This window comes from Epinephelus fuscoguttatus, linkage group LG13, assembly GCF_011397635.1.
Source record: "Epinephelus fuscoguttatus linkage group LG13, E.fuscoguttatus.final_Chr_v1".
Classification (NCBI taxonomy): domain Eukaryota; kingdom Metazoa; phylum Chordata; class Actinopteri; order Perciformes; family Serranidae; genus Epinephelus; species Epinephelus fuscoguttatus.
In genome coordinates this window covers 19285870-19313114 of record NC_064764.1, presented here as the reverse complement: position 1 = coordinate 19313114, position 27245 = coordinate 19285870, and the positions used below count along the sequence as shown (strand labels likewise).

The 27245-nt window shown below is 41.5% G+C and overlaps 1 protein-coding gene across 2 annotated transcripts in view; it reads right to left on the bottom strand.

The window, feature by feature from the left end:
• Positions 1–27245, bottom strand: part of LOC125899719 (protein FAM126B-like) — a 59568-nt gene that overhangs the window by 22378 nt on the left and 9945 nt on the right. For both annotated transcript variants that reach the window (XM_049594205.1, XM_049594206.1), the window contains 5 exons: positions 17927–18011; positions 12010–12087; positions 7731–7832; positions 6057–6236; positions 3278–3358 (listed from right to left, as the gene is read on the bottom strand). In XM_049594205.1, the coding sequence (XP_049450162.1) occupies positions 3278–3358; positions 6057–6236; positions 7731–7832; positions 12010–12060 (414 nt within the window). In that variant the 5' untranslated portion in view covers positions 12061–12087; positions 17927–18011. The remainder of the gene's footprint in view (positions 1–3277; positions 3359–6056; positions 6237–7730; positions 7833–12009; positions 12088–17926; positions 18012–27245) is intronic.

The window sequence follows — 27245 nt, the reverse complement described above, 5'->3', positions numbered from 1 at the left end:
AATTGAATTGATATTCTGTCCTGAGTATCTTGGGTGATTCTGAGTAGAGAAGGAGGGGACGATGGATTAATACGAAAAAGAGAGACTGGAGTGTATGCTAATGATGGAGGCCTGGGGATATGGCCCTGTGATGTGTGGTGGCGTACTACAGCATCCTTGGAAGCTTGTTGTGATTCATGCGCACACGAATCCCCCACCCCACCCCGCCTCCACGCTTTCTTCAATCTCACAGCATGGAGGAAAGAGCCTCTCAAGCTTGTAATTACAACGATAAATCGCCTTCAGCACACGCCACACACTGTAGTCTCATCAACACTCACACACTAGCACCCACTGAGGGCCGTCATACTGTATGACAATATACTGTGCACTTACTGCTCTGCTTTGCGTAGCAGGAAGAAAAAGTCTAAAACTGTAATACACACTGCTTCTTTCTGCTCTCAGTAAATGGTCCTAGGTCAGCACATCCTGTTAAACACCTTCCTAATGAATTCCAACACAACAGTCAATACTGTGCCCTGTTAGAGCAGTCAGGTCAGAAGTTGGGGGCGTTGGACAAACCCAGCATGACAGAGTGAGTGACCAAAGCAAAATAAAACAGGACTGAAAAAGTTAAAAGTCACCTCATTTTAAAATAAAAATGTCCAACAGAAACAGAGAAGTTTGAGTATAAGTGCAAACTGTAAAGGATTTTTCCTGGATAGTCCTTATTGGCCTTAAGTTTTCATGCAAATGTTTTCAAAGCTAGATTTATGGAAAACAAAAGATAGAAAAGTGGCTCGGGCAGAGAGGAACTTCAGGTGTTGGTATGCTCAAAACAAAACCGTGAAAAGCCAGACATCATGGTCTGCCCTGGTAGCTTGCTAGGTAGAGCGCATACCTCTAAAGCTGATTCCTCACCACGGTGGCCTGGGTTTGAGTAAAGCCTGGGACGCTTTGCTGCATGTCCTCCCCTTTCAGGTTTCCTTCCAAACACATGGGTTTCCATCCAAATGTAGAGCCAATTTTAACTGAATGCTCCGAAAATCGTTTACTTTCCAGTCAGGTGCCACAGAGGAGGAGGAGGGCACAATGAGATGGATATACAGTCAGGTCCATAATTATTTGGACAATGATACAGTTGCCGTCATTTTGGCTCTGTACACCACCACAATGGGTTTTAAATGAAACAATGAATACCTGCTTAAAGTGCAGACTCTCAGCTTTCATTTAAGGCTTTTTTCAAAAATGTAGTATGAACCGTGTAGGAATTACAACCATTTCTTCACACAGTCCCCCAACTTTAAGGGCTCATAAGTATTTGGACAAACTAACATAATCATCAATTAAACAGTTTTAATACTTGGTTGCAAATTCTTTACAGTCAATGACTGCCTGAAGTGTTGGACACATGGATTGGATTCAGGTCAGATGATATGACTTGGCCATTGCAGAACATTCCACTTCTTTGCCTTAAAAATGTCTTTGGTTGCTTTTGCAGTATGCTTCAGGTCAATGTCCATCTACACTGTGAAGCATCGTCCAATGAGTTTTGAAGCATTTGGCTGAATCTGAGCAGATAATGGTGCCCCAAACACTTCAGCTTTCATCCTGCTGCTCTTGTCAGCAGTCACATCATCAATAAATACAAGAGAACCAGCTCCACTGGCAGCCATGCATGGCCATGACATAACAGTACCTCCACCATGCTTCACTGATGAGGTGGTGTGCTTTGGATCATGAGCAGTTCCTTCCCTTCTTCCTTCTCTTGTCTTCCCATCATTCTGGTAGTTGATCTTTGTTTTATCTGTCCATAGTATGCTGTTCCACAACTGTACAGGCTTTTTAGATGGTTTTTGACAAACTCTAATCTGGCCTTCCATTTTTAAGGCTAACCAATGGTTTGCATCTTGTGATAAATCCTCTGTATTTATTCTAGTGAAGTCTTGTCTTGCTTACAAGAGCAGCAGGATGAAAGCTGAAGTGTTTGGGGCTACATTATCTGCTCAGATTCAACTAAATGCTTCAAAACTCATTAGATGATGCTTCACAGTGCAGTTGGACATTGACCTGAAGCATACTGCAAAAGCAACCAAAGACATTTTTAAGGCAAAGAAGTGGAATGTTCTGCAATGGCCAAGTCATATCATCTGACCTGAATCCAACTGAGCATGCGTTTCTCTTGCTGAAGCCAAAACTGAGGGCAAAACACCCAAAACACAAGCAGGAAGTGCAGAGGGCTACAGTAAAGGGCTGGCAGATCATCACCAGGGAAGAAACCCAGCATCTGATGATGCCTATGTGTCCAACACTTCAGGCAGTCATTGACTGTAAAGGATTTGCAACCAAGTATTAAAACTGACTGTTTAATTGATGATTATGTTAGTTTGTCCAAATACTTATGAGCCCTTAAAGTTGGGGGACTGTGTGAAGAAATGGTTGTAATTGCTACACGGTTCATACTACATTTTTGAAAAAAGCCTTAAATGAAAGCTGAGAGTCTGCACTTTAAGCAGGTATTCACTGTTTCATTTAAAACCCATTGTGATGGTGTACAGAGCCAAAATGACAGCAACTGTATCATTGTCCAAATAATTATGGACCTGACTGTATAATGGATGTATATCACAAAGAGGACACTGGAAATCCTGAGTTTTAAACTGCAGCTTTGTGCTCTTGGAAGATTTTTAATAACAGCCCTGTGTGCATACATACTTGTGTTGACAGCTACCCATTTGCTGAATCTGTTCCGTTGCACTAATCTGCATTTACCTCTCGATACACCAACTTTACCCCTTCCCTCAAGCGTTAAAACTTTTTTGCTGTATCTCCGAGAATTTATCAACTTAAGTTGATTAACTTAAGTTCTTTTTATGTGCAAAACAGGTGGAATGGGAACACACCTATAGAGAAGGGCGCCAAACATCGGACGACCTTTCCTCAAAGACTTTCACAGTGAAGCTTTTGGTTGCACGCACAAGAAGTGAGAGAACTACCTGTGTGAAAAGTCCCCCCCTTAGGTCCAGTGTCAGACACATACTGACACCTTAAAACACACAGATGGATCAGCGCTGGTGGTGAGGTTAATGAAAATTGACCCTCTGAGGCAGTGGACACTGAGGAGGTGTCATCTTCCAAATAGCCACTAAAATAGGTCTGTATAGCAGTCAGTGGGAAGGAGGCACTGGCAGAGAGAAACAGCAAGAGAGATAAAAAGAGAAAGACAGGAAAGGCAGGAAGAGTGAAAGTACAAAAAAACCTGTAAAACATTGATTGATAGTCCAGACAGGAGCCCCACCTCATGATATATCGATGGTTTGGACAGGGAGGGGATTGTGAAGGAGAGGAGCTTGCTGTTGCCATCTTTGTCCACGATTTCCTGCAAAACAAATCAGACAGAGAAGCCATGTCATTAAAGCAGCGGAGGATTGTTTTTAACAGTCTGGTGCTTGATGCTCATTTATACTGAGAGTCAGTAAATGTCTGATTTAAATTCAGAGTTCTAGCTCCATGATTTTACCCCTGTTTAGCCCTTCTCTGTGGACTGGGGAAAGCATTTAGCAGCACACGATACACATTTGCTGTACAGTCCAGTGTCCCTCACGCTGTTTAGCTGTTGTACGACCGTTCTGCTGGTACATGTTATTGACTCTGACAGATTAAATGTCACTGCCAGCACCCTCGCCACTCAATTCCAATTTCACACTGCGATACATAACACAAAGATGAATGCGTCCCTGAAAATGCCTGATTATCTCCACCAGTTGCAACCACAGTCGAAACGATAATGAAGTACATTCACGGGGACGTCGAGTTGAGCATTCTTCATTCGGCAGAAAGCACTTGTTATTCCTACTTGGCTCTGTAAACCAATTACGTGCAGCTGAGGAGGATTCAAGTTTGTGTAAAAGTTATCAAAGCAATTGTTCTTTACGGCATGTGAGCATTGCAGGCACCGTTAACTGATTCAGAGACAGAAATAATGGTGGTTTCTTCTAGCGTATAACGCACCTGAGTTTTATCTGAATCATATATGGCAGATGTGGCAGGTAGGTGGAGTATTCATATATCATTAAATATGGATAAATGTGCTTTTAAAACAATTGTTTTTTCACATGAAGTCATCAAAATGGTCAGATTTTGATTGAAAGTCAATGAATGCAAAGAAAACAACAAACACCAGTTTACCCATCCCTCGTCCAAGCATCCATAATCTAGGTTTTGGAATGTGGTACGAAAAGGGCTTTATCCCTTTCATCTCCCTTTCTCCCTGTCGGTTCAGGCCTCGTCGTGAATGGCTAGCGGTATATCTCTGAATATCTGATGGGACTGTCGAGAGCAAAGCTGTTTTTCAAAGCTCCCTTGTCAATGGCCATAGGAGAGAGGTCTATGAGCATGTACAGCGTTGCGTGTGTGTGTGTGTGTGTGTGTGTGTGGAATGGTATAGACACAGAGGAATAAATTATGCATGGATATACCTTTAGCCGTGGTGGCTGACATGGAGCTCTTTCTATTGATATCTCGAGCTCTTAGCCCATTTCCCCAAGGGTGTTTCCTGGTGATGCAATCTATCCTGGGTCTATCCATTAACCGGGGCATTCCCTGCAGATCATCTTTCGTGTCAACAGATGTACAGCCTCACTAATGTTCCACCTGTATCAGGTCTTAAAGATAAGCGATGATTTGCATATCAACATTTAGAGAGCCATTCATAGCTATCTTCGCGGTTGTAGAAGCAAATGTCATGAGATGTTTTGTGAAAAAGTACAGCCTCTTCATCTAAAAATCTTATCTACTTACATTAATCCACATCAATCAATCAATCAATCAATCAATCAATTTTATTTATAAAGCCCAATATCACAAATCACAATTTGCCTCACAGGGCTTTACAGCATATGACATCCCTCTGTCCTTAGGACCTTCGGGACCTTCGCAGAAGATAAGGAAAAACTCCCTTTAACGGGGAAAAAAAACAGTAGAAACCTCAGGAAGAGCAACTGAGGAGGGATCCCTCTTCCAGGACGGACAATAGATGTCGTACAGAACAGATCAACATAATACATTAACAGTAATCCGTATGACACAATGAGACAGAAGGGGAGACAGAGAGATCCACATGAACCAGGACAAAAATTGTGTAAACTGTTATGCATCCTTAAAGTCTGATAGTAAGGTCTTTGTCAACTGACAATGATGTGGCAACATAACAGTCACATTGTACTGGTCTAGCCAACTACTGCATTATGTTCTCTAAGAGTTAAGTTCAACTGCAGGAATTTGGACACAGCGGCCATCCCTGCTGGCCATGTATGACCATAATGATGGTGATAACGGTGTGGGTCCCTGTCAGGGTCAGTTACAGGCCAACATCCCTCAAGCTGTAGGGATTTCTCTAAAGGACACTTCACCTAGATGATCTCTGACGTCTGCACACACAGTCCATGTAAGGAGAATTACTCATCAGGATAATTGGAACTAAGGATGGAACAATGTATGCGAACCTTGATAAAAACTTAAGCTGATTGTGGTGAAGTTCCATTATTGTGATAATCGTGAATATCATATCCAGCAGCACCCAGAGAGACTGCTGGGCAACCAACAACAAAAGAGACTCTGCAAAAACAGGCAGCAAAAGATATGGAGCCATTTTAAATAGTCGAAAAACCTGGCTTTCATGATTGTTTGATTGGTTTTCACCAAAAAGTATGACCACTAAAAGAAGATGTGTCCTCTCTGTGATGCAATAGAAGTATTTGTTTCTCAACAAAATGCAATGTAAAGGGATTCCAGTATGTTTGAGCACCATTTTAAGAGTTTTAAGCGTGAACCGCAATTATTTTGGCCAGGATAATCGTGCCTAGTTGGAACAATTTACATTTTCTTATTCTTTACTGATCTTTTGCTCTGTTACAGCAGTGATATTTTTCTGCAGCCACTTTGCAGTTGCTATATCGCATCCCTCTTATATAGGTACTTCGAACTAGGGATGCAAAATGGCTCACAAGCAAAGCAAGTATGTATACATTGTACAAAGTCCTGCCTTTAACCTCTCATACCCCTGTGGAAATACCCACCAGGTTATAGATGCCCAGGAGGAGGGCCTCGATGCACCCATTGCTCTGGCGATCCCTGCTCGCTGTGACGCGCAGGTATACCCACACCAGCTCGGGCAGAAACTGCAGGGTGAAGCGGCGCAGGCGGTCTTCAGAGCTCCGGTACAGCTCGAACAGTTGGTGGCACACAGGCTCCAGCAGCTGGATAGGAAGGGGGCGGGGCATAAGTCAATGCAAATAAGTACAGGTCTGAGACAAGAGTAGAAATACAACATTAATCAAATTAATATGACTGTGTGTCTGTGGCAATAGGAAAACCCGCTCGCTCAAAGCATGAATGTCATCCTGACTTGGTGGAATGGACAGATGGAGGGAACGTTTTGCTGCCGCTTAATAGTGGGAGGTGTGTAGGAGCGAAGGGGATAAATCACTACAATGGAAGTCTGGTCAGATGTACTCTCAGGGGAGCAAGCTGAGCCAATGTGTTTATACTGTCCATGGGTCAGTGAAGTGAGTGCCCACACAGCGCTACTGTGTGTGTGTGTGTGTGTGTGTGTGTGTGTGTGTGTGTGTTGGACTGTGGCTGACCCTGAAATAAGCGGCAACTCATTAATGAACTTGGCAAGACATCTGGCCCTCCATGTCATCAGCACAAAAACACCCAAACACGCAACAGTCAAACACACACACACACACACACACACACACACACACACACACACACACACACACACACACACCCCAACTCTCCCTACTGGATCACTTGTCCGACCATTAATGGGATTGTGCAGCCAGATTGACAACACTAATGGAATTTAGATTCCTGGTTGCTTGACACCCAAATTCGACCATGAAAGAGCAGGGGGAAAATGGGGGAAGAGAATTGGAGGCACCAACTGTATCATTAGAGTGAAATTAAAGTCTTGTTTCGTTGAGTGCCCCAGGCCTTTGCTCAAAAATTGTGTCATTGGGTCCTTACAGAGAAAATACAGGTTTGGCCCATATATGCCCGTATAAGAGACATTATAGATAGTTTGGACTTTCTGAAGTAGGGTTGTATGAGGTACCTACCCATAGTCTGTGTATTACCTACACTGGATGGTGGTCAGCAAGCCCCCAGTTTGGAGAAGCAGGTCGGAGCACAGCGACAAAAGCTTAGCAATATACTATTGTGGATACTGCTGCCTGTTCTGCACACTGAGGTTGTGCCAACCACCATGTACTGTAGGTAATACACTGATTATGGATAAGTACCTCATATAACTCCACTTCAAAAAAAAAAAAAAATCCAAACTGTCCCTTCAAAAGAACAATGAGGTGCTTGTGTGTTGCAGCACACATAAATTATCTGTGTTTGTATCTTTGACTATGCAGGTATCCTCTCCAGTGTGGGCAGCAGATGCTCCAGTCTATCACAGTGCTGTGTGTGCCTGTGCTTGTGTGTGTGTGGGGGGAACACACTGTGTGCCCCCACACAGGTGACGTGGCTGGCATTGCCCGTCCATCATACTCTCCCAGAGTACAGTGTGCTTGTCTTTCAGTGTGCATGTGTAGCCTGCAGACACAGCTGTGTGTCACTTTCTTGCTCGCTGCCAACGGAGACTACATCATATGAGTCACAAGCAGCACCGAGCTAAAAACGGCCATACTTGGGAATCTCTCTGAGTGCGTGTGTGCCCCCCTGCGCCCTCTCACCTCATTGTTGGGGTCCTGGATGACTCTGTAGAGAGCTGGCACCAGAGACTTCTTTAGATGAAGGCTGCCGGCGTAGCTGGGGATGTGGGTTTCTGGTAAGGACTGCAGTGAGGAGACAGAGAGAGAACAGTTTGCTGAGCAATTGCAACAGTTTTTTACATTTCAGAACAGTGGTATGACACTGAAGGGCTATGCATCATTTTTGCCCTTGCGTCACAATTATTATGCATCAGAAACAGCATTTTCAAAATAAAATTAAACATTTTAGAAGTACAAATATCTACTGGGCTTTATTGTAGCTAGATACTGACATTTAGGTTTTCAAGATGGCCCTTTACAATTTAAAGCAAATGCACACAGAGGTGTAGCCTGCCTAGACTTCCACCCATCACAGTGTGGAACCTCTACAAACTGCGATGACTTACACCTCCATCATCACTTTGTTGCATCTGTTGGGGCAGGACAACCATTGTTATTATTTGTGGTGTCCAAAATCACTCTCATGTTCACTCATTAACGTCCCCATATACAATAAAGTATAGTCAATTCGGAGCAGTAAATTGAGATTTTGGACACTTTCTGTACTAATCATCCTCATTTTGAGCCAATGCTGTCAAATGTAGGGCTGCGCAAACGTAATTTTGAACCTCTAAAATTCAACGATATTGCATTGTGAGATTGTTGACGGAAAGAAAAGTACATGCTGTCGACCCTAGAGATTGACCGATCCACAATTTTTCAGTTCTGATTCAATTTTGATACCTGGATTTGAATATGTGCCAATACTAGAACTCTTTTTCCATAAAATTTGCATTGCTTCACAATTTTGCATTAAATTCAAATATATTCCAAAGCAATTTATTCAAACTGTAGGTTAAGTGGGCTTCACATCTAAAACAAGTGTTTTGAAAAACCTTAATGTTTTGAAAAACCTGAACAAATCAAGTGCACAGCAATGCACTATCAACCACTAATAAGTAGATTTCGTTGAATGACTTCAAAAGTTAAAAGAGAACTACAGAACTGGAGTCGTACTCTCCTCGACCCAATGTGTTTTGAGCTTGGAGCTGTCACTCGGCCTCCATGCTAAGGACGCCAGCATAGCTAACTAGTTTCTTGGCAATTGTCCCAACGTGGCCTAGGGGACATTCTCCACGCACATTTAAACTGGGATTGGAAAAAGAAAGATAGGCCATTGATCATTTGAGTTTGAGGGTGCGGCATCATGAAGGTTGTTCAGACAGTAAGCATTGCTTCACCTGCATACCAGCGTGGGATTGTGGGGACTAGAGGGGCAGACAAATTCTCTGCAAGTAAATGCCAGATGCCTTAGGCATAGTAACCAACATCAGACTATGAAATCTGGATCAGTACGTGGATTGATGATGCCAGTTTGATATCAAATTAGTGAATTACGTCAGTATCAGAACCAGACACTGAATCGAATCGGTCTCATCTCCAGTGGACGCTACATTTTTTTTGTGGACATTTTTGCAAACTTTAACCTGATGAAAGGTCTAATCAGCCAGAGTGGCTGAAAACACTTGTGTGTGGGTGTTCAACCATCATTCAGAAATTAATGCATTATAGTAGACAGAGGTGGATATACAAATGTCTCTAGCAGCAGCTGCCCAAATACACCATCTTTCTGGTCTATTGGAAACCTTATGCTATGTCATTTGTAACCACTCTTTCCACCTATATGTAGGACCCACACCTGAATGGCACAAATTCACACCCATAGGTCTTTTTCACAGCAAATCAAAGGTGTTCCTGATGAAATTACCGATGGCTCGGTTCTTTTCAAGTGTCCCAGTTAGCCAGCATGCACAATACCAGGAGTCAAACTGAGGCAGCTAAATGAGATTCGGCCATCATTAATTGAATTATTCACACTGTCCCACCAAAACGTTTTGATGAAAAATGCCTATTCTCTAAGGATGTGTTAAAAAGCATTCTGAGAAATGTGGAGAAATCAGTGACTGGGGAATTCAGTAAGGAAAGTTAAGTGAAAGTGGATTACATTCATAAAAGGGGAATCACAAAATGACTCTGAAGGAACTGAACGTCAGAGAGTGCTGATATCTGACAGGCTCAGAATATCCTGCAGTGGAATTCTTTAAATGGTCAAGACTGTGTGTTTGTCTGCAGATGACAGGAGGCAGAGATATCGTCTCTGCCTGGCCTAAGTATGGTCATTTTGAGGACAGAACACAATGTGCCCGGTCTGCACCAACTCACACAATGAGTCATACCAGTCCCTCACTATTCATCATCATACTCCCTCTTTTTCTCGATTTCACAATTCTGTGCTCTTCTCTGGACTACGCACTAATTCCTTATTTTTATGGCTCATGCTTGCACTCCCTAGATCTCATACAGACAATTTCAAATACTTAAAGTACAGTGGATTTCAGGACGTCTCAGATTTAAGAGGCTCAGGTCAGCTTTCATTGGTCTGACCATTTGTGTTATTGTGTTTATCCAGGTGAGGCCATGTAAGGTTCTAGTTTCCAATGTCCACGTTTAAGAAACAAAGAGTCTTGAAGCAGCCACATTTCCAATATTGCTACACTGAAGGTTAGGTATGCTTCCGTCAGGTCGCTGAAATTCCTCATGTTTAAATAAACATCCTCATACCCAACTGCAATGGGTGCATAGTTGAAGCTAACATGTAGTTCCTATAAAGCATTAAACAAGAGTGGGCTCTTAATATAGTACGTCAGAATTAAGAACTGAAAAGCTTCTGTGCTGTGTAATAAGTACATCCTAATAGAATAATTTTAACAGGAAATCTTAGCACACCTGACAAATTAACTGCTGATGCAATCATCTTTCAGATTCAGAGGATGACTGTGATTTAAAAGTCCTGCACTGGGTTTGGGTGATTAATTAAAGCATATTTTTTGTGAGTTGGGCGATGCAGATTGGATATCATAAAGAGTCGGCTGGGTGCGGGTGGCCTATTAAAGAAAACCCAACTCACGCGTTACTAATAGGAGGAAAAGTAGGGAAAACCTGTGTGAGAATGGACTGTGAATGGGCTCAAATGTGCCAAAATAAATATTCATTCATTCATTCATTCATCTTCTATCCGCTTCATCCTCTTGAGGGTCGCGGGGGGGCTGGAGCCTATCCCAGCTGACATCGGGTGAGAGGCAGGGTACACCCTGGACAGGCCGCCAGACTATCACAGGGCTGACACATAGAGACAGACAACCATTCACGCTCACATTCACACCTATGGACAATTTAGAGTTACCAATTAACCTAGTTCCCAATCTGCATGTCTTTGGACTGTGGGAGGAAGCCGGAGTGCCTGGAGAGAACCCACGCTGACACGGGGAGAACATGCAAACTCCGCACAGAAGGGCTCCCACGCCTGGGATTGAACCGGCAACCCTCTTGCTGTGAGGCGAGAGTGCTAACCACCACACCACCGTGCCGCCCCAAAATAAATATAGTAACTAAAATCCAACATACGTACATATAGAAATCATATCGCCCTGACTCTATTTCATGTCTTTAAACAAGGGTCAGATGACTCACTGAGGGCTTTGAAATATGAAAATGTGCATCTTAATCAAAAGGGGTGTGTCAGTAATCTGCTGATGCTAGTATTAGCATGCTGCCACTAACAGGGATTACCTGAAAGTACAACTGATGTTGAGCGCAGCTGACCTTAAATCTATATTACAACTGACAAATTAGCTTTAAATGATCCATATAGACATAACAAGCTTTCCAGCAGGAAAACTGTTGTCATTTCATATGGCAACTAATGATGACTGCGATCTGATTGGCCTGTGTGCGCAAAGTCTTTTCACACTTTATACGCATGCAGGTAAAAAACAGCTTCAGTGAAAGCATGATGATGTTGATAAAAGTAAGACAAGTCTCACAGTTTAAATCAAAGTGTATCTGTTCTGTAAAATGGAAGACCAAAGAAATGCGTCAGGTAAAGTTTGTGTTGATCCTGAACTGGATTAGTTCAGCTCACACTGCTGAAAGCAGAGCTGACCCTGAGTCTCAACTGTCCTAAATGCCCACAGTTCATGGCTGCATTCACCAAAGTTAATTACAATTTACCAAGGACTGAAGTGTTAAAGGTGACATGCATACACCTGCACACACAACACTTCCTTTCATCACAGTTACACCCACAGCTTGTGGTTTCTCTGACGGGAAAAAAAAAAAAAAAAAAAAAAAGATGACCTCCAGGAGAACATTTCACTGACATGAGTCATGATGGAGCACAGAGGAAAGGAGGGCCTTTTACCTTGAATTCTGAGAGCCATTCTTCGACAACTCCGCGCTCTGAACCCAGCATCTTCCTCAGAGACCCCCCCTTGGCTGCCTGGGGGACGGAGAAACACAGATGACAGGGGGGAGAGAGGGGAGATGGGGATATAGTGATAGATAAGGAGAAAAGAGATTGTGAGGGAGGAGGAGGAGAGATGGGTGGGGACAGAGTAGAGGAGAAGCAAAGAAAACAGTTAGAGGAAGACAATAAGTGAGTACAGACCATGTGCTTGCAACATGACGACGGGAAATATGAATTGTGCTCCTTGTGATTGGTTGGGCAGGTCTATGGGCGGGTACTGCACATATTTACGGTATTTTATTATCTATTTCATTATTAGGGTATTTTTTCTCTGTTTAAGAAAGAACATTAACTGAAAAACAGCAACACTGGCTAGAGTGGGGCTTTAAAGTCTTGCAAGTTAAAACTTAAATAAAAAACATATCCTGCAGGGACAAGACTAATTAGTTATCTTAAAGACTATGGTGGAGAGTGGAAATGATAAGAAATGGGATACAACATGTAAAAATGCCTCTGAGTGTGGAAGATATGATGCTGACCACACTGTTACATAAGGACCCACCTAAGTGACCTCGCCTGTCACCGTGGATAAGCAATGACATGACCATGAAGCACTACGGGCAGTCATACGGGCTTTCCCTTGACTGTTCAGATCTGAAGTGGCCAAGCTTGAGTCTTTTTTGCTCCTTGGCTCGAGTACATTCTTATGAAATCTTGTGAAATAGACACAAAACCTCACAGGGCAGCTAAACTCTGATCTAAATAGCAATGACGTTAAAAACAAAGCCTTAAAAAACACCCATAAAAACCCTTTTTTTAATTAAAACAGGAAGCTAGAGAACTGAACTTTCTCTGTGTTTATACACTTTTATATTCACAGCACATCAAGAGAGATGAGATAACAAAAGACAGTTAGTCCCGAGTCTCTTCATACATATTCTGATCTGGAGCTACAGGCACAGCGCTGGTCTCCTTCTCTGTATCCAGCTGCTAAAATTAACTTCAGCAAACTGCCCAAAATAAAAAGCCATTTCTCCTTCAGACTTCATCCCATGGAAAATACATTCTCATTAATTATCCCATAAAAAGGCTAGCTATGACGAGTGTGTGTGAGTGTGTGTGTGTGTGTGTGTGTGTGAATCAGTGGAGTGTGAGGCGGAGCAGTCACAGATTCCAGTGACAGTTTGGATACAGACTGTAGGCGACATTGCAAGAGACACAGTGTGCCAAGCTGTCAGAATGACAGACATAAACGATGCTTATGTAATTTCAGAGCGAGGGTAAAGCTTTCCATAAATGCTGAAATCCTTTCACACAATTTGACAACCTTTACTTATGACTGACATGATTGAGCTACCATTGTTAGCCTTAAAGAAAGCCAAGGGAACACAATACATGTGACAACAACCTGAAATAAACTAGAAAAAAAATACATTTTTTAAATAAAATCCACTGTGTAAAATCTATAATCATCAGCGTAGAGTGGATGGTAAAGTCAATAAGACATTAAAGGAAGAAAAGAGTCTTCCGTGGCACAGTAACTTAAACTACACACAACTGGCACTATATTGCCGATACAGATCCCTCACTCTAACCTCAATATTAAACCACAATGCAGTGACTGAGTCATACAGTCACACTGGAGCCATTCTGAAAACACAAGCTTACAGTTCACATGACGTGCATCCTCATTCATGCTCCATGTCTTATCTTATGATTAAGGACAGATTGAAGCTTGTGTCATCGATGACCTTCCTATTTCAAGGACATGGTGCTACTATAAAAAACAGAAAAGATTCTTAGATGCATTGTGATTCTCTCTTGAAAAATTATCACACCTCTGCTAGCGACCATACTTCTACCAGAACTTTCAAAAGAATCTTTATTGACGATTATCAATAGCAAGAACAGTTCGCAGGAACTGACAGACCGTGTTAAAGTCTTTTTTTTTTTTTACACATGCAGTGCGAGCACACAGGTTGAGGCTTGACGGTTGAGCTTGGGCTTTACATTGCAGGTGATTTACTCATACAGCAGGAGGTAGAATTAAAACAAAATTTCTAAAACAGGCTCTAATCATACAGTGTACGCCCAGCTTTAAAGTGTATTTCTCAGACAGGAGTTTCTTACTTCTGTCGACTGTGCTCAGCCGTGATGGCCCTTCAGCCGTTGCCCTCAGGAAAACTGTGGCTCATAAGCTTGTTGTGGTTTCCAATTGATGGGATTAGGGATTAGGACTAACTTAATATATTCTCATTTCAAAGTGGGAAGATCCCACTTAACGTTTCACGCGACAGCCTCTGCTGGCTGATTGGAAGGTGTTCTGCTGCAGCCAGCACACATGCTTCGAGACAGTTCCCTCAGTCTTAGCTTTTTATCAAATACTGTGGATGTGACGGCGATGCGCAGATATCATCAATGAATGGACTATAGTATAGATCACAAACATGCTGATATAGCAGTGTGCTATGGAATTTAATCAAGATAATTTGTACTGTTAATGTTGGTGATTGCACTGATGCAACAGTCTAGACAAAAGATAACAAGACACTCTACTTAAGTGCTTGGTAATGATTTAATTATAGCATACATCTTCAAATTGTTACTTCACTTCACACTTCATTCCTCTCCCTTTGACACCAACATGTGTTCCCACAGCGTGCGACATGTGACAGAGGAGTGTTGTAAATAAACTCATTGCTGCTGTATCTGGGTCAGCGTCCTTGGGTTAACTTTCTGACACATACAGAACCAAATAAAGTGAGATCACAAACATTAAGCCGTTATTCGGAGTGTCCAGATGTATGAATCTGCTCAAATTCAAGAGGGAAAAAGCTGTGTGGGCACAAAATTGGGAATATGCATACACAGACTTTGTCAGATTTAGCAAGCCCTGTTTGTAAGATGTTCACACGCTGTTCCTTTTTGTAAGTCCCAAACAGTTTAAAACTGTGTGCACAGTTCTTAATGCTCACTCCCACAGTAAGCCATGTTGACACACCCCTGTTTAATCTTATTTGGTACACCCAAATCATTACAGGCCAGGAAATGTGCAAAAGCTCCAAGGCTTCTCTGGATTTACATTTCTAATTCTCTATGTTTCTCACAGTTTTGTACTGCAAGACGAGATACGTAAACTTATTTTTGCAGGCAAAAAAAGTATGGTGGTAAATGGTGCGACTAAAAAAAATAAATAAATGCTGCAATCAAGTCCTGAAAAGGAAAAAAACACAAATCTAATTCTTTGATATTACATCACACTAACTGAATTAACAGCTGTTCACATCTCAGCTGCTATCATGCCAGTATTATTTTGAGGCAGAAATTGTTATCTTGCTTTTTATTTTAAACTTCACAACACATCCACTTCATTCAGAAGCATTTTTCTTTATCTTGGACCACCTACTGTAGCCTCCAACAGTTTAAAGGCACTTCAGTATTTCAAACCCATATTTAGAGGTTACCGACTTAAACAAATCCAACATAAAACGACGCACGGCTCTCTGAACGGTGCAGATAAGCCTGAAAATGTTACAAAACAGGCTTAGGGGAGCAAAATATCCGATTTGCTGTGGGGCTAGAGGAGACCGAGATCATGTTCGCTGCTCAGAGCAGATGACAATCTGAACGAGTCAAATCTTTTTGTGTGTGCTCCTTAAATCTGAGTGTGTGAACTGAAAGGCTCCATTTAGTCAGCTTGTTCAGCTCTTCATGAAAGGCTGACTCATTCATTTCCTCTGGCTTGTCAAACTGTCAAAGACTCACTGAAGTGAAATTCTCCATTGGCGGGGCAGGCTTATCAGTTACCATGGGAACTGTAGTCAAATGACTTTGAGGCAATGGCAAATATTCACCAAAAAGAAACGTCCTTTTGTATAAGCACCTTGGATCATACTGCCGTCATGATGTACTATATATAAAACAAGGGGCTGCTTTAAGTGGAGAGTTAAAGATGAGCTGATAGTCTTACCATGACTAAAATCTGAGAATATGAGATGTGAAACATGAAGAGATGTTAATTTTTGTTGCTGTTTTGTTGCAGCAGTACCATGATACTTAAATTGTAATAACTAATTGTGTTATAATTTCTTGCTTTTTTGGTTTAATTGCAAACAAGACATATAAGAGTGAAAACATTAAAGACAAAGTATTTTTCTGCTGGAAAAGATGCAAATACTTTAGAAACTGGTGTTATATGACCAGAAAAAACACAGAGAAAGGGGCTGTGGCATTCCTTTTTGCTCAAAAGGTGGAAAACCTACAACTACCAGAATGCCCTGCACCGTTCCAGAGCAGTAAAGTGAGTGATGTATTGTCCGTATGACACAATGGTTGCCAGCTGGTAACAATCGATCTCTAATTACAGTCAAACAGTAAGCTAAATATGTTTCTGAAAACATTTTAGAAGACAAAAAGGCAACACAGTAACAGAATCTTGCTTTAAATTTAATCAGAGCTTCTTAGTTTTACCATTTGATCTCAGTTTTTGTCAGCATAATTTTGTATAATGCAGGAAACAGTATGGCCAGTTCCTATTCACGAATTCTCATATTACAGCCAAATTGTGCACTGAAAAAATGTTTCTGAAGACATTTTAGGCAAGAAATAGGCAATACAGTAACATAATCATGTTTCAGATCAGTGCTGCCTAGTTTTACAGTTTGATTGGAGTTTGGTCTAAATTTGAAAGAGAGCACCATTGAAATGCTTCCATGCTCTTCGTGTCCATGGTGGCAGGCAATATGAAAATACTGAGGTACAATCTGCAGTTTGAGTAACAGCCCCAGAGCTGGACGACGCGAAACAAACAGGGAGATCTAGGTGCTGGTAAGATGGAGGGAAGTTTACCACAGCTCATTTACACATACTATGCACATTGTGATGAAACAAAGCTGGTTGAAAATTGGCAAAGTATCTGTCTAAACTTGAGGAAAACACATATGCTTGATCTCAAGGACAACAGCTGTGACTGACATTTGGGGAAAAAAAGAGATCAATGAGCTCATCAAGGGGAGGAATCTCATCAGCAGCTCACATTTAAATCTCATTTGCAGTTTCTGGCATCATCAGTCACTTTCAAGAGAAACATTTAACATGATTGACAATGACAATATAACGCACTGAAATCACTTGTGTTCACCACAAGAAATGATTTTTATGGCAACAAGGCAGAAAATGAATTCCAGAACTTCCTGATTCAGGTGATCATGAATATCAATAGAGCGGCGAAGTCTCTCTATGTACAATAATCGAAAGCGAGAGACAAATCATTTTTTGATTCCATTTGAATTATGACATGAATTACACATATGATGTTTGTCAATTTAAAACATAATTTTGCAAGTCTTGGCTGTGTTCCATGTGTAAATGTTATGTTATGTTACCCTTTTTATCCAGCTACTTTTTATCGGTCAGTTAGCAAAAGAATGAGCAAGACCTGTTGCTCATGTGAGTGTATCCCAGTGTAGAGAAAATGATGACGTAATTTCTGTGACTTGTGTAGTCTTTCTAGTTAAATATTTTTACAGTTATATACCTCAACAGTTTTACCACAAACAGTGACTTTCTTGACTTGCACAATTAGCTTTTAAATTTATAAAGATCACGTGTAATTTATGGCAATATAAAATAATCCTAGAACACACTGAACAATTTCCAGCTTTTAACATACTAACATTTCTACAAAAAAAAAAAGGTCAAAAAGAGGACAAAAAAAAAAAAAAAAAAAAATTACAATTGGTGTTAACTATGGTCCATATTTTTTGCATAATAAGGTCACACAGTGGTCCACTGGAAGGGGAGGGACTTTGCCTCTGAAATACAATATATGAGGCAGTTTGAGAGGCTTGTTTTTGATGCGCCCTGTGCTTACCTCAGTGTCCCAGAACTCAGATCTCCACTGGGAGAGGCAAATGGTTGTCCACAGTGTCACACATCTGTCAATCACTGAGGGTCACCTGCAACAACAAGAACATGATCAGATCTTCACTGAAAGAAATATAAGAATAGTCGTCATCAGTATTAAAAGGTAATAATTAAACTGGATTCATAACCTTAGATGGTTCAAGTCTTTCCTTGTCTTACACTGTAGTCCATTTAAAATCTTTTGGTTTTAGGCTGTTGGTCGGACAAAAAAATATCTGATGGCATCACTTTTGGCTTCTAGAAATTGTGGCAGCCATTCTTTACAGTTTTCTTAATGAAGAGACAACCAGCGGATTAATCGATGATGAAAATAATCATTTGTTGCTCCCCCATTGTTCTGGATCATTTGTTTCTAATGTGTTTGTTTTCATACTAGATTAAAAAGATTTAATCCTTTTAGGCTTTGTGAAGAATTTCAAATAAACCTCAAAGAGCGGAAAAGGGAAATTGTCTTGGCAGCACATAACACACATGACAGATAATCACTCAGACAATGTACAAAGCAGCTGACAACATGACGACTTGGAAACCAACAAATGGTTGCTACAACAGCACAGCCACTAAAAGATGCGTATTTTCAACATTAAAGACATAACTGTGATGTAGGGAGGCCTTACCACATGCACATATAGTAAAAACAAACATCATGCATTTAGTTTCATAATAAAAGCTACGCATCTGTTAAACAAACACTTTGTTTTGAAGGTTATTTTGAGGCATGGCACAAGGAGTCAATTTCCAAGTTTCCTATCGTTGCATAGCAACAGTCAGCTGGCCGACTTGTTGTCCTCGACGGCTAAAAATGCATCTAGAGGATCCACACCCATAGTATTTACTGTACTTGGCAGAAATGAATCAAGGCTTCAGAAAGACACTGTGGAGAGGCGGCTCTGCTCTGCTGCGTGCCCCTGAGAAGCAGACGGTGCCACATCACTGAGCACTCCATCTGATGTTAAGCATTTCCAACACAGCCTTGTGTTTATCTGAAGGACTCTTACATTAGCAATTCATCACAAAGACTCAAGGAAATTACCATGCAGAAGTCCCATCTGTCTAGAGTGATGTGTATAAAGAAGGTACTTATTTTCCTTTGCCAGATAAAGCGTCTGTATGACTCATCAAAGCCGAGGGTAACAGTGGCGCCAGGTCGAGCGAATACAGCAAAGGGAGGGATGAGGGATGATTAATACAACTCAAACATAAATACGTTACGTATTAGATGACTGAATTATGTAAGTTCAAGGTCTGACAGGAAAATATTTTGAATTCTTTAGGACAATAGACTACGATGAGTGCCCTTTAAATGTGATCGACCTAATCTGAGGTATCATCTCTGTCCTTTTTTAAAAAGGTAGAAATTATCTGTAACAGCTCTGTAACAATGAAAAACAGAATAAGCAGGAGGCATCTCCACCCATAAAGTCTATATGAGAACCTTTCAGGGACTAACAGGCAAGTGAAAGAGACCAGCATGGCAATAGATTGGTCTTTGAATCGTTACAAAAGTCAACATTTTGTAGATTTTTCATTGGTCACACCTGTGCATCTTCGTCAGCCCTTTTTGGCCTTTGTCTGCTTTTTCAAGCTAATTCAGTTGTTGAATCGGCGCCGGTGACAGGGGAGCCCCTCTGGGAAGGAAATCACTGGGATTGGCAGTTCAGCTCAGTGCATGACAAGATAAACCGCAGTGAGGAAAGTAAACAAAAAACTAGCCAAACTAGTCAAGAAGGAGTGAGATCAAAACAAAGCTGTTACATGAAGTACTGTAAGATTATTCTTCAGCAGAAACATTTCATGATGGTTTCCGACGCACAGTAAAAATGCTTTATTCTTTCAATGTTGGATGGTATTGTTAATATGCTAACAGGCTAAACAACGTCAAGACGATCTTCTGAATTCCCTTTGAATGAAAGATGAATACAAAGTAAAGCTGTCTGCTGGTGTGGAGAGTTGTTTCCTCTCAAGCAAGTGCAGAACGTACGTGCTGGTTGGCTATCGGCTGTACTCTCGGCTGTGTGTTCATGCACAACTTTCTGGTGATCCAACAGTCAGCTACTTACCCCGCTAATTCCTTGATGTAGTTTTGGTGTGTCTGGGCCTTAAGACGAGGATGTTGTAGGGTGTATGATTGGAGACACATTAAACATGCTATATGCTAATGCTCATTCGAAAGCATCACCCAGTTGTACCGATCACTGGGACGAGCAAAAAACAAACCACAGCCGAACTCCTTATCTCCGCTACTTTTCATAAAAACATTACTAAAATCGATTAATCAATTATCACATTAGTTGGTGACGAATTTAATAGTTGACAACTCCTCTCGATTATTTGATTAATCATTTAAGCACTATCCATTGTACAGATGCAACCCAAAAGCCACCGAATCAATATAAAACCACTGCAAGAATAAGACACATTAAACATATAGCTAAGGCTAACAGGAATAATGATCAGTGTGCATTATCAGCTGGAACTGTTTGTTGGTGCGACAGAGTGATTCCTCCCCACTCTGCAACCTTTTCATCCCAATATTTGCATGTCTAGTAACTACAGTGCTCCCCAGCAAGCCATCAATGTTGGCTAAATATGTCATACACTTAATGAGGCCTGGAAAATGACAATAAGCAAACTTTCATTCAAGAGCCGCTCTTCCTCTATGCAGGACCTGCTCATTGTCCTACGGCGGGGCTCACAAGGGAATAGGAGAGTGCCAACCCATCCTGTTTACGACACTTCAAACCCCAAATCACAATGACATTGTTAAACACGCTGCTTAACAGTGCACAAGGCTGAACTAAGCTAACAAGTGTATTTTGTGTATTGAGCTTTAAAACAGAGCAGTTAAAACACAGTATGTTCCTATGTGAATTTGCAGTCAGGCAGATGGATGTCTGTACCAACTGTGAGTAAATCAACCTAGTAGATTATGAGCTATTTCACTGGATAAGTGACCTGCTGATGGCACTGGAGGAAAAGTTTGTGGATCACCATCAGAAGTCAGAATTTAGATATCAAATTTCATGAAAATCCATCACATAGTATTTCACTAAAATCCCAAACTATCTACCTCGTGGTGGCCCTAGGGGAAAGGCTGGGGGATCACATAAGTCATTCATATTGATCATCTGGGCAACATGAATTTCTGTATAAATCTTTGTGCAATTTATGCAATAGTTTATTCATAAGAAATTATTCAGTCTGGACCAAAGTAATAGACTGACCGACCATTTGTTCATCCTACACTACTATCCTAGAGCCGTACCGCTAGTGTGTCTAAAAAAATCTAGCTTGTCAAATGTGGTCAATTACCTTTTTCCCACCAAAATTAGCACGCATATGTGGGCTTTTAAAGCATGGAAAAACTGACATTATGAACAGGCCAGAAAACAGATTAGTAAACAGTAGAAAGGCACTAGTGCTCTTCTTTCCTATATAGAGTTGTAGAGTTTGCGGGACGTTCAGGGTGACAATGACGTTCACGTTATATAGTAAACAAGTCAAGTTAGCCCTTTGAGCTAGTGTTCTGCTAACAACAGATCAGAATTTTTTTTTGCCAATACTAGATATCAACCAAACTCCAAAGACTGCGTTGTATTAAGTTTTTGTGAGCTGTAAATTCATCGCTTCTGATGAGAGGGCAGAAGAAAATGTTATCTCGGAGGCTGACCGGGAAAACCCTCTCTTCCTCACCCTCCTCTGGGTCTGCAGCTGCCTGTACTTGAGAGCAGCGTGAAAGCGAGAAGCAATCGCTCTGCAGCTTAATATGGGGGCCAAAACATCCCCAAAAGTACACTTCACACTAACTGCCTGACTTTCAGGAGGCAGCCATAAAAGATACATGGAGGCCAGTGAAAATGTGACAGTGCTTATTACTTCGTTATTATATATGTTCCTTATTCAGTCTCTCAAATAGGGTGCCACCTAACTTGGCACATAGCAAAATGGGCGGAACTTAGCCTGTCCACCCAGGTGTCATTTTTTGCATCGCTGCTGATCTGAACCGATCAGATCTGGAGCTAGTGATTACCTGTGACAACTGCAGAGACATTGGTCCTGAGAATGAATGCCAATTGTAACCTTTCCCAATAAAGACAAAAGCCAGATGTTAGTGGGGTTTTTTTGTCCAGTGGGAAAGGGGCTAAAGTGATTAATATTGACAAAGTTACAAACAACTGTTGCAATTTTTGTTTTATCTTTAATGTGCGTTTAATTTGATTTGACATTTTTAATAATCAGGGTTACAAATCAAACAAAAATGTACATACTGAATCCATCATGGTGCACAAGCTTTGCTTTCTCGCTCTCTACACAATACAAATATATATTTGTATGTTGATTTTATGGGGCTGAAACAGTGCAACCTTTCACACCACCAATTAATGCATAACTGAGAAAGGGGGCCAGTGAGCGGCTTAGTCAGGCATACACTGAGGGCTGCATGTTGTTCAAACCGTACTCATGAGGGAGGAGTAAGCACTGCTCACTATTCACACTCTGACTCAGATTGTTTTCATATTGGAGCCTGGAACCTCAGCAGTCGCATGACTCAATAAGTACTGCATTTATTAGCTAAGCTGGTAAATAAAAACCCTTCATACAATCAGTGAAGTCAGTCCTAAAATCCAAAACGACACGACTGCTGCGTGTTTACCACGACTCCACTGTTACCCACACACCATGTTAGCCAGTCCTCTCCTCTGCCAGCTGCCAGGACATACAGGACTGACAACAGCTGCAGCATGCTAATCGACATGCTGAGCAGCTCTATAAACAAACACTACAAGCACGCTAATCAAGTCAGTTCTATGGCAGACAGCACGCTTGTATGCTAATCCCACACTGCTGTTCTGTGTACTGCATTTGTGTTTACCTTCGTTTTAGCATAAAAAAAGAAAACTCTTCAGCTGGGGCTTGACTGAGCAATACATTAGGTGGCAGGCTTAAGTAAATCAGATGATTATGCCGATAAAAGAACACATTAGCAACAATGCACGACGTAAAACCACGCAGGTTTCTCCTAAAAGCTTTCCCCTTGGAAACTGGAGTCTTATTTCAAATGAATGGAGGGCTCCCTCAAGCACCTAACAATACTCATCATTCATTACAGACGGATGAATCATACAAGCATCCGTGACTAAGTGACTCATTAAACCAGTGTAAACATACACAAGGTTACAGCCCTGCAAAGTACAGGGAACCTCTCTTTACCGCTGCTGCACCCAAAACACAGGAGAGGAGACAGACCTGGGTGTTTTAAATAGTTGGTCTGTCCAAGTAGAAACTGCCTTTACTAGTGTTACCAAAGGTAAACCAATCTGAACTGAGCTTGTATTGGTTCTGTTTAAGGATGCTATTTCACATTTTGCCTGCCAGTGTTTGCAGTTTTGTTGTTTTGGCTGAATGAGTGAACCACTGTTGAGCAGCATCAGGAACTGCTTTAAAAACCACTGAAACATCTGACACAATAAACACATTTAATTTGGGTATCATATTACAAATGAGTTTTCTATTGAATATTGTCACAGTTGCTATGGGAGGGACAGAAAACAAACATTTTATCTCCCCACAAAGTCAACTGCTTTCACCACAAGCATCAGTTCCAAACATGACTTTGCAAGAATGTTCACAACATCCATTTTTCAAATTTAGGAACATTTGGAAGCAAAGTAAGTGTGGTGTTGCATTGTTATAACAAATGCAAATGCCGCAGTGGCCTTAGTCAGCGGGTGTGATAGCTGGCTGCGATGCTTTTCAGCATGACGTGTAAAGAAATGTCTCAGTAAACACAAAAGATGGCTGTTGTGTGCTATAAACCTCCAAACAAGTGCTTACAGTTTCTCGCATCTGCACTACAGCTGAAAAGCTTTGCATTTTCATGTTTTGTTTGTTTAGTGTACACGCGAACCAGTGCTTGCGACCAAAACTGATGTCCACACACAATTATTTGTGAGTTAAATTATCAGACTGAATTTTGGCAAACTGTCGAGCCATGAGATTAGTGAGGGATTCTGGCAGAGGAGAAAGGAGGCAACAAATCTCATTTTAGTCCCTGTTACTTCAGCAAAGCATGATGGGCCTGTGCTCGTTGCTATTATTCGCCTTTTCTGATGTTTGTGCAGCACCAGGTGCAGCAATGGAGGATGTAGCTGAATATGAAATTCAATCTGGGCTGTAGCAGTGTTTGCCAGTCAAGGCCCCATGTCTTTGGAACCACAGCATGGGACAGCAGGCAAACAATACGCTTCTTTAGGAACAGCAGACAGGCTGCTTTTCTTTCTTTACTGTAACACAGTAAGTCGCAGTGGGGGAACACATCTCTCTCACATGTAAACTCAAAAGCAGTGAAAATGCAAGAATAAAGACCACGTTAACCACAGTGATGACACCTAAAATTAATTCTCTTTGTGATGAAGATTAATGCCATTGCCAACGTTAGATGGCATCAACAAATTTGAGGGGAAAAAAAAAACAAAACTTCCCAAATGTACTGTATGTGTGGGTTCGTATCTGTCTGTCTCAACGTCTCCTCTCTGCCCTAAATGAGCAGTGCCAGGTTTCAACAGTCCAACACTGGGGATTTTTCAAGGTCAGCTTAGCTCAGTCAGCCATGAATTATTGAGCTCGAGCAAGCTCTGTGCCTGTTCCACTTGTGCCACTTCTGACGCTGTCCTTCTTCCTTCAAGTTTGTTTGCTGTGACTATGACAAACTAAATATCCAACAATGATGGTGTGACCATTTATTGATCCCTTTCTTTGTGTTCAACCTCTTCAACAGGAGGGTCAATGGGTCAAAGACAAGGAGGGATTCAGTATCTTGCTCAAAGACACTTAAAAGGATAGGTCGGATCTTTTGAAGTTGCGTTGGAAGAGGTAATAATCCATAGCCAGTGTATTACATACAGCAGATGTCCGCCTTTACACCCCCAGTTTAAAGAGGCATGCTGGAGTAAGACATGGAAGCTTAGCAATGTACTGCTGTCTGCTTCAGAGCCAGACTCCATTGAGAAAAACCATGATTTAACATCGCTAAACACAGTAGGTACTGGTCTACCACTGCCTTGATTGGTTATTTTATTTGTGTCCTTGCGCGACTTTGGCGTTTTAAAGGTTTAGCTCAGTTTCACCAGTCATACAAGGCCAATTGTCAATGGAGCCTGGTGGCTTTGAAGAGAGCAAAGATGGGGAACTGAAGCCGTTAACAGCTCCTCCATCAGAACTGGCTGTCTGACAGAAAGGCAGAGCAAGAAACAAGTTTTGCTAACTGCTTATTTATCTTTCATGGCAGCAATCCTGCCACTTCTTCTACTGAGTGACACCGACTATGGCTAAATACCACATACAACCCTGCTTCAAAAGATCCAAACCATCCCTTTAAGTAAATAACACATTTGTTTTGCAAATGTCAGAAAGACGCAGGCACTTTGATACACTGCATTTGGGAATGCTCAACCATCCAACCCTTGTGGAGAACAATTTTGGAATATCTGAGCAATTGGCCAGGATGGAAATTGTTATCTCCAAATTTATGTTAATTAGGGGACAGGCCCCAAACACACAACTTCAAGTGGGGAATTTTTGGTAATTATGGTAGGCATCTCAGCAGCAGCTACGTCAATACTTTGAGACTGGAAAACACCCAATCTCCAGCATTAAAACAACGGACGAAAACCATGATATAATCTGCTTCATATGAGTCTACGCTTAACAAGATGAGTAACAGAAATGAAAGTAAGGTACCAGTTTGGGGTCTCTTTTGGACTTGTATCACACTGACTGTCATATATCATACTATCATATGTTACATGGATATTCTAGTAATGCTTTTATAAGTATGTCGCTTATATTGTTGATTTCTTTCCTCTTTTATTTTGTATTTTTGATCTTTATCAAGATTTAAATTGTTTTTTCTCACTGTGTCAATACTGTGATGCTCTCCTCAAACAGCACACACAAATATAGTGAGAATTCAAAATGTTATATTCTCTGAATTAGGGCAATTTAACTGCTTAAATTAGAAAACATAACTTGAACCAATAATTATACTGAGGTGAGCCAACAGCTGCTAAAAAGTCAGGTGCACAAGAATCTAGGGCAAGTTCATGACCACTGTGAATTTGTTTCAGTCTGCTGATTTGCACATTAACACGTAGCGCAGCCCAAATGCAAAACAAAGCACAAAAACACACACATGCGCGCACTAATTTTACTTCCTCCCTGCCCAAGTATTCCTCCAACACATTTGTTTTGACAAAGTCCCATGGGAATTTTACTCATCCTCTTCAGTGCATGTGTGCCATTGCAGGTGGCCATTCTTCATGAAACGTATATAAAAATCATACCACAGTGCACACAATCACACTGTATCCAGACACTTTCTCCTAGGTAGAGGGATTAACTCTAATACCTGACCACAGTGAACCAGTCGGCTGTAATCTCCATCCCCGTGCCTCTCTCAATCGTAACAAGAACCAGCCACTCAGCTGTGGAGTAGGCTGTCCGCACAGGAATACGATGGGGGTTATTAATAGTAAATGCAGCGCTTAAAAATTACCCCTAATGGCTGGTTTTCTATACAGAATAATGACCATATACAGTTGTAAAGATATTGAGGCCTGACAGGTACACACCTCAGTGAGGCGCCAACTGGTACAAAGGACTTTTGGTGGGTAAAGGTCACAAACAGGCAGGCAACAGTGACTACAGTCAATATGTTCCTGTGCTAATCAATAGTCCTGCCCCTAGGACAATGGACACAGAAAATGCATAAAAAATCCATACCACAGGTAATAATGCATAAAAGAAAGAAAGAGCAGTAGGTGCACAGAACAGAGGAGAGAAGGAAAGAGTGAAAGATTGGCTCCTCATCCTCTCCTCATCTCTCATAGGCCAGGCGAGGGGAACTGAGGCGTACGCACATCCTGGGCTAAAATTAGCTCTGCTGCAGCTGCAGGGCCAGACGTGTTGGGATGGGCCCGTGTTGCAACCAAGCACACACACAAACACACAGACACACACGATTCCACCAATTAGACAGGGTCAGCCACAACACACAACAGCACAGGTGAATGCCAACAGCATCCTGCCTCCTTCCTCTCTGCTCTTCAAACTGAGGTATACAAATGCTTTGAATGCAAATGCTGAGTGTGTACACATCCACATGCAGGAGAACCACATGAAAATGCCCTGCAGTGTGCCCCACAGTAGCCTCACCTACACATATATATACACACAGCTTATAAAGGCCTGTGGCATCTGCTGTGCAT